General features: G+C 36.3%; 1 protein-coding gene across 7 annotated transcripts in view; it reads left to right on the top strand.

Annotated features, from left to right (window-relative positions):
• The window catches only part of LOC117161302 (lachesin), a 303,026-nt gene extending 290,942 nt beyond the window's left edge, over positions 1-12,084 (top strand). For 4 of the 7 annotated variants that reach the window (XM_076619269.1, XM_076619268.1, XM_076619267.1 and 1 more), the window contains 2 exons: positions 1,317-1,415; positions 5,805-12,084. In XM_076619269.1, the coding sequence (XP_076475384.1) occupies positions 1,317-1,415; positions 5,805-5,878 (173 nt within the window). In that variant the 3' untranslated portion in view covers positions 5,879-12,084. The remainder of the gene's footprint in view (positions 1-1,316; positions 1,416-5,804) is intronic. The other 3 variants (XR_013058629.1, XR_013058630.1, XM_076619270.1) reach the window with 3 other exon arrangements.
• The last annotated feature ends 217 nt before the right edge of the window (positions 12,085-12,301 follow it).

The following is a 12,301-nucleotide window of genomic DNA, read 5'->3' as shown; positions in this document are numbered from 1 at the left end:
TGTCTATCATTCCATCACTCCCGCCTTTCTCTCTCTCTCTCTCTCTTTCTCTCTCTCTCTGTCTCTCCCTATCTTTCTCTGTTAGTTCCTCTCGGTACGTAGTCAACGTGTGCTAGTTTCATTACTTGATTTGATCCGGTGGACTGGCCCGTGACAAGCGCGCCAGCGTGAAACGGCTCCAGGACGATGCAGTGGATAAGGGAATTGTGTTTACTCGTAGTTTGCATACTAGTTACCGCGTTTGCCACCCACTTTACGCATAACAGCCCCGTAAACATCTTCAACCGAGGGGCCACTTGAAAGTACTAGTCCCTTTGTTCGCGTTCCCTTTGCACCTCCGGCCACTTCCTTCCATTCTTTAACTCGCCGCGTTCTAACTCTGTCTCCTGCGCTTTCTCTCTATTCTATTCGCGTTAACTATTGTTTCGAGTCATCCTTTGTTACTGTTCGCAATCGCTCGCTATGCATTCCACCAGGACAGGAAGCTGGCTGGATTTAGATCGCAACTGCGAGGAATTATGTTTAACCATGCTTGACAAGAGCGAACGTCTCGTTATCGACTTTTCGCGATCGCGAAACTTTTTCTTTGGATTTCTAAAAATAGGCTATTAAATAATATATTTTCACATTTATTACGTATATTACGACTTTCGTAATTTAAATAATGCCTGCTATTAAAACCATTTTTGAGTAACCGAATCGTGGAGGTGAAATACGAAATGTAGATGTAGAAAAACAAATGTTTAGTCAAGAATCCTAAAGAATAGGCAAAAATATATTTTTGCTATAATCACTTTCTCAAAAAGAAATGTTTCGAAATGATTTTTCGATAATACTCTTGGATTTGAAATTGCACTGCCAATACAAATGACAAATAATACAGATAAAAAAAAGAAAATGTAAAATGTATCTAGACTTTCCAGTTCACGACATACCCACGCGTAATCCGATTTCAACGGATAACAATTTAACGTTTCACGTTTCATCCATTTTCGACTCCGTTTTCAACGATTTCGAGCATACAATAAACAACTGCCTCCGTCTTTCCTCTGTATCTCTGTTTCGTCAAATATTATTTCCACGAAAGTTCGATGAAACACCATGGAGTGGATAAAACGCGAAACGAAACGAAACGGAACGGAATGGCCAGGGTTCGTTCGGGTGCTAACGTTAAAACTTTTGATATTTGCATTTAATTTGGTGACCGCTATATTTTCATTTAAAACGGGTTCCTGGCTACGATACGTGGTTATAGCCCAGTGTAATTTCATTGTATGTCAAGTCCATTTAGAGCGGCCGGTTATTTTTGCTTGCAGGTAATAAATTCCAGTCGAACCTCAGCGAGATCGGCAAGTCTGAGCAAAAATCGAGCGACCTAGATAGGAAAAGAAACTACAATTGGACCCCAGACAGCGGTAAGCTCTGTTGTTACGTGCAACAATTGCGAAGTAATTTAAAACGAGACAGCCTGACAAACACGGCTAACATTCTCTCCACTTTCTTGTTTCCTGGTTTCTTTTCTTCAAGCATCGACGATAGCAGTGCTTGACATTGACTTTCTCGACTATGTACGCCATCGTATTTGTAACGCATCGTATAGCACATGATTTCTTATTATTTGGTTTAAACGAGGAAATTGACTTTCATGCAAATGGTATTTTCTTTGACCGGGATTTATACGATTAATATCGTCGGAACTGTTAAACCTGAATTTCGTGTTGAAGGGTTATCGCTTCTCGAAGCTTTTGTCGGGAATTCGCCCGGAATTAAGTTCTCGTTGAAGTTATCGTTCTTGTTGGATTAAGTTCTTACAAAGCAAAACGGGAATGAAATTTTGTGTCATACAACTTGAGGTGGTTTTATTTTTTACGAGGGTGTTACTCACGTCTTTAAAGTTTAATTCTGATCAAGGTTTTTAAAGAATATGTAGAAGCCCTATTTATAAGCGTAAAACATTATAATTAACTAGGAATTAGAAATATCTACGAGTAATCCTGTATCATTCACTATAAGCGTTCGAAGAAAATTTCCATTCGCACGATAATTACAACGTGGCAAGCTAGTCCAGGCCACTGGCAATTTCTCACCACGATAAAGAATCATTCCATTCAAAAGTATTCAATGCCCAATCAACATTTACCCAAGCAGACATTGCCAATATTATTGAAAGAAATCGTCGACTTTCTCGATACAACCAAGAATACCCGAACGACAATAAGAACGACGATGGCATCAGTGAACGAACGACAAACAGTGTCTCGCCGATCGGGGGAATTCTTCCTTGGCTGCTCATTAATGAACAAAGTAGTTCGATGTCTCCGTTTCCAAGTCAGAAAAATTAATAATAACCTCGAACACCGATATCGGACGAGTTTGCCGGATGAGCCGAGACCGAGAGGAGCCGGTTCATGTTAAAATCGAAGCCTGATATCAGCCATAGTCGAACCTATTGAAATCTAACTTGAATAGTGGCCGACGTGGCAAATGAGTAGGCTAAAGGAAACAAAACCTCCGCAGCTCTTTTGCGAAGTTGCGGTTTATCCGGCATTTCGTGGCGCTACAGTGGCATTTAAATGACAGAGGCTGGAACATCGGCTGCGGGTCAAGCTTAGCACCAGCTAGAATTCCTCGAGGCCTGCGGCATTATTGAAATATTTCTTTCCGAACCGGTACTTGCAATTCCTCGGTCCAGGCTATCTTTCCATCTCGATCCAACCTGCTCTCTGTTAGAATGGACAGAGAGAAGTCGCCTTCCCCTTCCACTATCGATACAGCCGGTCTCTGCTCGCTCTCTGCAGCGGTGGTTTCTTTTTAAAAGGAATTTGCATAATGGGAAAGTGTGAAAATCCGTTTTCTCCGCGGGCTCGATCTCGATAGTCCCGTGGAAGTAGGTAATTTCGTTGGAGGAAAGCTAGAGGACGAAAAAGAGGAAAGAAAAGAGTGGAAAAAGAAGAAAGAGAGTAGAGAACGACGGGAACGCGGTTGTGGAACCGCGTCGCACAAGCTTCCACAACTTGATAAGTACTTCTAGTTCCTTGGTAGCTCGGGAACCTCGTTGTATCGAAGGTCGAACGCGACACCCTCCTCTCCCAGTCTACCTTTACGTTAAATTCGTTTTCGAACTGCGAGTCAGAGCCAAACGATATCGAGCTGTTCCGAACTGTCTCGCGCAGCAATCGTCCAACCATAATACCTTGCTAGTTTCTAAAGACGAAGGTTTCATCCAGCCGGTTCTCAGCGCTTTATTAGATTTCGTTATGCATTCGATTTCGTTAAACAAGTCTTTTAATAGATTCCTTATCGCGAATTTGAATGAACGGTTTACTTTTTCGTTTCTCCTATACCTTATAATAATATAATATACCTATATAATAACTTACGTAATGGGAAAACCATACATAACCATCGCCACGACGAAGATAAGAAGACAAGTGACATTATCTTAGCGTGTGTATATAGCTGTGCAGATATATAAATTTGATTAAAAAACGGAGCAAGACTTTTCGATAAAATTTTACTCTTGTACCTAGAGTATACGAAATAAAATTGTTACGGACAAGATATTCTGTGCACAGCTATTTTCATGATCAAGAGAATAACGTTGTAGCAAAAGCGTTAAAAAAGAAAATCTCAGTGGAAACAAAAGAGTACTTGGTATGAAAAATTGAAGAGCATCTAAAAAGAAATGCGATGTTAATAGATTTTTTAAACATTATTTTTTCTATAAATATATTTCTCAAGTCTGTTGAGATATATAGAAGCATTTGAAAATCAGTGGAGTAATTGTCTTAGATAACTTATTAATTCACGCGTTGTAAAATTAATAATAAAATCGAAAAAATATTTTAAATAATTAAACAAAAATGTTCGTTATTTAAATTCCAATGTAAAAATACAACAAATTTAAACGACCAGAAGTACGAGAAACGCTACTCATGAATTATCTATCTGATCGCAGGAAACTCGTGTTTCAAATGAAATGGTTAGCGGCATAAAAAAACACACCGAACAGACAAAACGAAAATGTAGAATGGATACGTTAGATTGGAACGAAATGTACAAAATCAACATCGTTTCGTTTATTGACAGTAGTCGTAGAGCTCATTGTTGCTCCAGCCTTTTCCTGCTTGCTAGTGTTCAAAACATTGTTTTTACCATTTTAGCCGAAATTATCGTGGTTCTGTCGTAAATTCAATTGAACCGACACAAGTAAATACAGCTTATAATTTCAACATTTTTTAAATAGAATATTAACATTTTCCGATATAATATATTGCCAGGGTCCTCCGTATTCAAAATATATATAAAACGAACAATGACATGACTGCATTAGCTTTGAGTAATAAAACAATGTGATTATATTTACCGCATATAATACTCAGCATGTGTGTGTCTATTTATGAATAAATACAGTTTAATATCTTTTTCAGTATTTTTTAAATCTCACTGAATTTTATTCGCATAAAATGCTATCATTTCAATAATATTCTAATTATAGACTGTTCAAATAAAACAGGAATTTTAGACTAATGATGTTTGAATAATGGCACACAACTTTACAATATTAAAAAATAGATTACTTATTAATCACAAACGACTGACACGAACCTGTCTCAATCAGTTCGTATCAACTGCTTTTTCAACCGTTACTTTCGAAACGATCAGACTTGCATTCTCAAAGACGCTAATTCTTCAATAAGCATACACCACTAAAAATCGCGCATATTACCATTAAAAAAAAGGCGTGGCTCGATTAGCGGCGCGGGAAAAGAAGGAGGCCGCCGCGCTGCGGCGAAAGCCGCAAAACCACGTTGTAAAAAGTCGACGAAGAAAAACAGAGAGGCGAGGCTTGGCAGAGAAAACGCCGGTGCAAAACCGATGAAATGAGGAACCGTCCCAAGAGGGATCCGAAAGGAAAAGGAGATAGGAGAGACGAAGAAACGTCAACGTGGTGACTGCCGAGTAGTCCGAGAAACAAACAGAAAATGAACAGAAGAGAGCCTGGTCGGGGGATGATTGGGGCGAGGGCCCAGCGAGTTGTTTCTGATTTGTAATTAGAGATGAGTGGGACCAGAGGAATACATCTCTCTCGAAGCGAGTAATGGCTGAGAGTATGGGCCAGGCCAACCGGAAGAATAACCAACTTCCCCTCCCTTGTTTGCCTCTCTTCGTCCACTTGGGCTCGTCTGCTTTTTCCTGTCCGTTTGCCAGTACTCATCCTTCATCGTTGGCGTCTCGTCTCGCCAGAGAAGATGATTCTTCGCAGCCCGTCTTTCCGCCGGAACAACGGTCGGATATTTTCAACGAGAATTTCTTGATTGTCGAGCAACCCTTTTGGGGCAACTGACGCGATTTTTACGGTCCCGATCCACGCCCGCCTACCCGATTTCCTGCGGTTCCTATCTCTTCCTCGGTCGTTTTAATACATCGAGAACGGTGAGCTAGGCGTTGCTTCCTTCTTCTTTTTTATTTTTTTTTTTCACTTTCTTACTTTCCATGGGTAGTTAGAGAAAGAACAGAAAGCTTGTATTTTAATAATTGTCAGATTTGCGTGGAAAGATAGCATGATACTTGATTATTCGTAAAGCCTTTATTTTCATCTCCGTAAGAAATCTAGAAACATATCGGACTAAATATATAGCAGAAAGCAATGAAAACACCGAATTTTCATCTGGCCACATCTTATAATCTCTATCTTAAACGAGAAGAATTGTAAAAGATTTCTAAAAATGAATATCTTACTTTACTTTACTTTCCATTTATTCCTGTAGAAGTTTCTAACGATATCTACATTCTATTTTCAGACTCAGCCGTCAACATGACAACGACTGGACTGCTTCTGATGATCGCTCTGATCGTGGTGTCGATCATTCGATAAGCAAATAAAAATAGACGCGTCGGACGTCGATCATCTGGATTTCATTTACGAAATATAAAAGAATAAGAAGTCAGAAACCAATACGACTGTCAGAAAGACACAGATGGCACACGACAACACCAGCACACATATATACACGTACATGAGAAAGAAGGAAGAATGACTGAGTAGTTAGTGTCATATTAAAACACGAATGAGGAAAAAGATTAATAATAAGAATAATAATTACGCGTGCCAAGTCAGTGTAGCGCAGTGTCCAAAAAGACAAATGAGATGAGAAATCGTGCAATAGGAAATGAGTATCTATCGATTAATCGATATGCACGAGATATGAAAGGTAAAGAAGCGTGGGCAAATCACAAAGTGCAACGACTATCGCTTTCAGTGTAACATATTGTATAACGCCAAATGTCGCCACGAAGAACGCGCCAACGATCTCGAGCTCCGCTGAAAGTCTTCAACCTGTTCGGGTTCAAAACTAATCTCGCGGAATTCTATTTTAGAATTTCTTTACTTGAACCTGACTTTTTTTTATGCCATGCCAGAATAAAACTGATTTTCTTAAAGTTATTATTTCATCTTCCGAATCAGCAACTTCAAAATTATTTTCATAATCGATGTTTCCTTCTGCACTGATAACAAAAGAACAAAGACCAGTGATGTAAGCGTAAACTGTCCCCGCCATCGATTTCGTTCTTCTATTTTTCCTCCTTGAATGATTCTCTCCCTCTCTTTATTCTGCCTGCGAAATGTTTCTTCTCCACCATCCCTTACCTCAGTTCTTCTCTTTTCTTTCTAACAGCCGTTCCTTACACCAAATCGCGGATCCCATCTGGATAGTTGAGATTAAAACGTCAGATTCGGCATAGAGGACATTCTTCCATGAAAAAACAAAGAAAAAAGAAAGAAATGTAGAGTACAAATGTCAAACGAACATCAAAGGTAAGGGAATATTAAAAACGGAATATTATTAATTGAAAATATCTTTAAGTTCCAAGGATAGAATACTAACCGATAATATTTTTGTTACATTCTGGTCACATATTCTTCTTATCGAGTATTTTTTATTAAGTTTTGAATACATTTTATCGATTATCATTTAATTTATTTTTCATAAACACAATTAGTAAACAATTAAGGTTTTGCACTCGCACAGGTTCGACGATGTAATTTTAGAACAAATTAAACCGGGATCTGCGATTACCAAGGAATTAATTAAATGAAGGAAAAGAAAAGAAAAGAGAAAAGCGACGCACCGAGGCATCTTTTCGTCATGATTAAATTTCGTTGAGGTGTCCACGTTGACCAGACAGCTGCTCAAATTCTACGTATAGTATCGAGATGAAAGGAATATCGAAACGCTTAAAACGGAAAAAAATGAAAAACAGAGTATATATAAATAACGTGTAGGTATCGATTAAGTGACGATGAAAACGTTTAGACATAAAGAAATTTTATTCTTACTGCCGGAGCTTCATTAGTTTTGCATTAGGACGTAAAGCGTTTTTATCGAATCCTAAAAACACCAAAACCCTTTCACGAATAATTTTGCAGGTTTATCGACGACGAGAAATACCACTCACAAAATTTCGATTTCAAACCAGCTTTAACCATTGATTGTAATCACGAACGTTAATTTTGACGATTTACGTTCAAAAAAAGAAATGAAAATAAAATATAAAATAATGTTGCTGCCTGCTGGAGCAATTTTTACAATGGAAATTAATAACGTGAAATAAAAGGTATCGTGCGGAACCTTTTAATCGATTTTAATCCATCAAGGGCGCTGCAACCTCGAATACCCAAAAACGCAAATTAACTGTAATTCCGCACGCATTAAAATGCCCCTGAAAAAAAGACCCTTTCGAGGAATAGGTATGTATCGGTATTTCAATGAAAAAAAAATAGCTAAATAATAACTATGAGTAGGACTGAAAATTCCGTTTCAATTACATAGAGAGATTACATATTTTGAAATTCAAATAGTTTTTAATTCTATCTAATCGTAAAGATAATCAAGAACATACACGATGTACACCTGGAGTACTGCAAAAATTTCTTCAATACGAATTCCTAATATTAGGTCGTCCGAAAAGTTTCTTTCGTTTTATGAGAAAATAATAGACGCACAACGTTTTTGTTTTATATTATTTTGTCGAATTACGTACGACCCATTTTGTTCTGTTGAGATAAACACCGCGACATTTCACAGACTTGGTTTCACGTTTGTATGAAGGTGCATCTTTATAAATAACACGTTTGCGAAAGAAATACACTTTCCGGACAACCTAATAGTATAGTTGAGTTTCTTTTAAAGAATTTAACTACATAAATAAATAACCTTAATTTACAATATAACGTAAATTAGATCAGAAAATCGATTGAAAAATTAAACAAGATTCTATGATAGTTCCATCGAACGAACGATCTTTCAGAAATCCTCGTATATTGCGAATCAAGAACAACATTGACAAAGTCGCATCATACAGACATAACCTTCCGTTAATTCATCACGCGATTAATTTATTCACCTGTTAATTAACGAGGTTCGGAATTTCTCTGTAAACGCGCAACACCGCTGCGGGACTGCGCTAGTTTAAAGCGGACTTCGAACTACTTAGGAATATCCATTATTCAGCGTACATCTTGTTTAAAGCAACAGGTTCGAGAGTCCCGTAGCTCGACGCGAACGGGTTAAAGCCCATGATGGATTAAAGAAGGGTAGCTCAAGGATTATGCTGACTTACTATCGGCAGATCTTTAAATTTCGTCATCACCTCAATGTATCGAGCTGCTTTCCAAACAATGAAACTCAATTTCGAACATTCGTGCTTCTATCTTCTCTTCTAACTAAACAGTTTCATAATTTCTGTGTAGAAATTGTACACACGTGGAAAATATACAATACAATAGTAGAACTGATAGACGAAACTCTTTGTATATAATACTTTTCAGCAATTAAAAGTACAGCTAAATTATTATCTTTGTTGATATAAAAAACAGGACGAAAGGGAGAAAATATTTTTGAGAAAAATTTGAAGAAATTGTTCCGAAGATAAATAATACTTTTCTTTTGTAACGAATAAACGAATGTAGATAGCACGCGTTGAAGTTCACTTTTTCTTTCTAGAGGTCTCTATCGAACTGCGGCAGGTTTGCTTTTCTCGCAAGAATATTTTGATCGAAACAGAGCGTTGTAATCTCTTGAATAGTTTGTATTGTTATTACGAGCCTCCGTGTGTCGATAAAAATTGAGAAAACCACCGATATTCCAATTGCAGATTACGAAATCCCACCCAAAGTATCACGCGAAATAAGCATTATAGAATTCAAGTAGAATATATGCAATAAACACTGAACTGTGCTGATATTGCAGTTTTATTCTTATAATAATATTTAATAGACGATTATCAATTATCATTTCAACCATTTTATTTTTAAACAACTTACCTCTTTTTGTCGAATTCAATTGTTTCGAAGAATTCGAAAGGAACGTGAAGTTTCAGTTAATTCGAATTATCTTCCGTTCATCCTGTCTCGATTTTTAGTGTAATTTCACATATTGAACGAGCATTTCATAATTAACGCAGTTCAGCTCGCGGCGAGAAAGAAGAAGCGTGATTTCGCGCCCTGTATTCCTCTTGAACTAATTTCTACAGAGAACGATGGCGCATATTATACATTATACGAATATCGGCCTGAGTATAATAACGTTCGACTCGTCATGCTGGCGGATCCTGTAAATACGAGTACATAGACTAAATAAGTAAATAGACACGGGAAGAGAGAAACGAAACGAAGAGTCCTCGCGATGCTGTTGAATTCGTGACCATTTTATTCGTGCCTCGAGAGTTTACTTCGAGAAACATGGAAAACTGTTGAGAATTTTCTTGTATCGCGACAACTTTTTGTTCTGGTTTGCATTGAATTTAGAATAAATATACCGAGGCGTTCGGTTAGGAATTGAGTTATGGTCGCCCTCGTACAAGCGAAACGATGCAAGTGACTTGAATTCGATTGTTCTTCGCTTAAAGTACATTGTTAAATGTGAAAATCTAAGTGATATGTAGTTTTCTATAACTGAATAAGAAATAAAATATGGACGCATCTCTAAAATATCGATAATTATAATTGTATAATTATGAATCTGTCTAGAGAAAACAATAATCGACTATCAACGCGAATAAATATTGCGATTGTCATTTCACGTGGTGTAAAAAGCTACTCCTTTACAATTATTTCTCAAAGAAAAGATGTTTCATCAAAATAAAAAGTTTAAAGTTTCATGGCGATGAACGTATCATAAATCAACCAAAGTATTTGGAACTAATTAATATTTGAAATTGTGCTGTGAATTTTGAAATGAGATACATTCCTAACTTTTATGCGTACATACAGTTTACAAATTCATAAGTAAGTTTCATAACAGAATTTTGAAAAATAGTTAAATAACGTAAAAAGAACATTTACCAATCTTATCAAGCTTATCTACATTTCCATTGTCCCAAAAACATCCTGAAAGAGGAACTTGCATTGCAACATTTACATAAACTTTGAACTCTGTAACTTCGAACTTGAGAACTGACGAACTTCAAATTCAGAAATTCTTCAAGTTAATGAACTCAATACTGCTTAAAAATTTCGAAAGTTTGCGTTCCTACCTTTCACATTGATGCACATGTCGATGAAAGTGAATCCAAGGAAAGAATTACGAAAAATATAATAAAACATAATGCGTCGTAAAGAAAAGGGAAATGTCGTGTGACTTCACAAAAATAGGAAAGAACATTATACGGAATTATTTTATTAAGTGGAACAACGTAGAAGCGTACATATACCTGTAGATAGTAGAATTTAAAAATGTCATCAAGGCTGAATTTATTTTTAAACGTGTAACTAAAAAAGTATCCGATACTGAAACGTAGCTACTAAAAGTAGCTTACAGCCCAAAAATTAATACACGATTTCCACTCGAATGTAAATACATGTCCTTTGGATTTTCATGATTGAAGAAAATACTTCGATGAGAAACAATCCAATTCCAGACTCTTGAATCGCATCCTTTGCAAGATGCTTTCGTTCGGTCGTTCAATTTTGCCGGATTTTATACGGCTGTTGTAAACAAGCGTGTGTGTCAGGAAGGAAATAATACCATAGGGGAATATTTTGACCTTAGCATGTAACGTGTAACGAAATCGACGCGAAGAACAGTCGTCTTAGCGATTAAGTTATTTTAAGTGGTCGGTCACATCGTTTTCGCTCGAAGCTCGATAAGAAGCTCTAAATCTAAGTTAATCTAAAATTAAACGAAAACTCAACACGGTATTTTGTCAGGGTAACGTCGGAAACGGAAGTTTGTACATCGAAATTCTCTCCTTTCGCTTGAACTCATTATGCTAGATGTATTAATTAGTCCGCTTCTCCATATATATGTTTGTAAAACGGTTAGCAGAATTGAAAGAAATTGTACCTACTAACAATTGTTGTTTAGTTCAGCATTTTACGACCTAGTATTATTATTCCCCGAAAAATAACTTTACCAAAATACGTGGATTGTATTTATTTATTATATTTTATAGAAAATCAATGATAAATATTTGTATTTGTTTAATCGTAACTATTAGCAATTTATACATAACTATTTTCTAGAAAAGGTAAAGACTGTGATTGTTTCGCAATTTAAGAGGTCAAACGTGAAGTTAGTTGACTGGATAAATTTTTAAGCGGAAGGATAAAAGTCATGTACAATTTTTCCAAACCTGATACTCGAGACGTGCTTCTTTCGAATTTCGAGACAAAAAGATACTGTCGAAACTTGAATGCATAAAACGAATTAAACGCGAAGATATATATGTATACATAACACAGAATATAAATATATAAATATAAATATACGAATTAAGAGGGACTATTGAGTAATGATATATCATATGTGTATATATATATATATATACATATATATATATTTATATATATATATTGTATGTTACATGATATATTATTATAATATTATTATGCTTTGCGCCGTTGAGTTGAATGTTGTTATTTACATGAGAAAAGAAATGAAAAAAGTTCTTATGGATACACTCGACATATGTAATAAAATGTGGGCGAAGTAATTGCTCTGAAAAAGATCGTGTGTTATTTTTTCATCATTAATACTATACTTAACCCTTGGATATTTTCAAAACACCTTCGAAAAAAGCTTTTACAAATCCCTTTTTTTTTATATGTTCAATCTTCGATGTTTTGTAAGAATATTTTGATCAGAGAGAACACAATCAACTTCCGTAATTATCGGAGTTAAAATTTTATTTATCGCATAGAGAAAGTTCGGCTGATGTTTTAGGTCCCATTTGAAAATTCTATTTGCATTCGAAGCATCGCCGACAGCGAAAGCAGCGGATGCTGAGAAAATGAAAT

This window comes from Bombus vancouverensis, chromosome 6, assembly GCF_051014615.1.
Source record: "Bombus vancouverensis nearcticus chromosome 6, iyBomVanc1_principal, whole genome shotgun sequence".
Taxonomy (NCBI): domain Eukaryota; kingdom Metazoa; phylum Arthropoda; class Insecta; order Hymenoptera; family Apidae; genus Bombus; species Bombus vancouverensis.
Note: the sequence above shows the minus strand (reverse complement) of the source record. Positions and strands in the feature narration are given on the sequence as shown.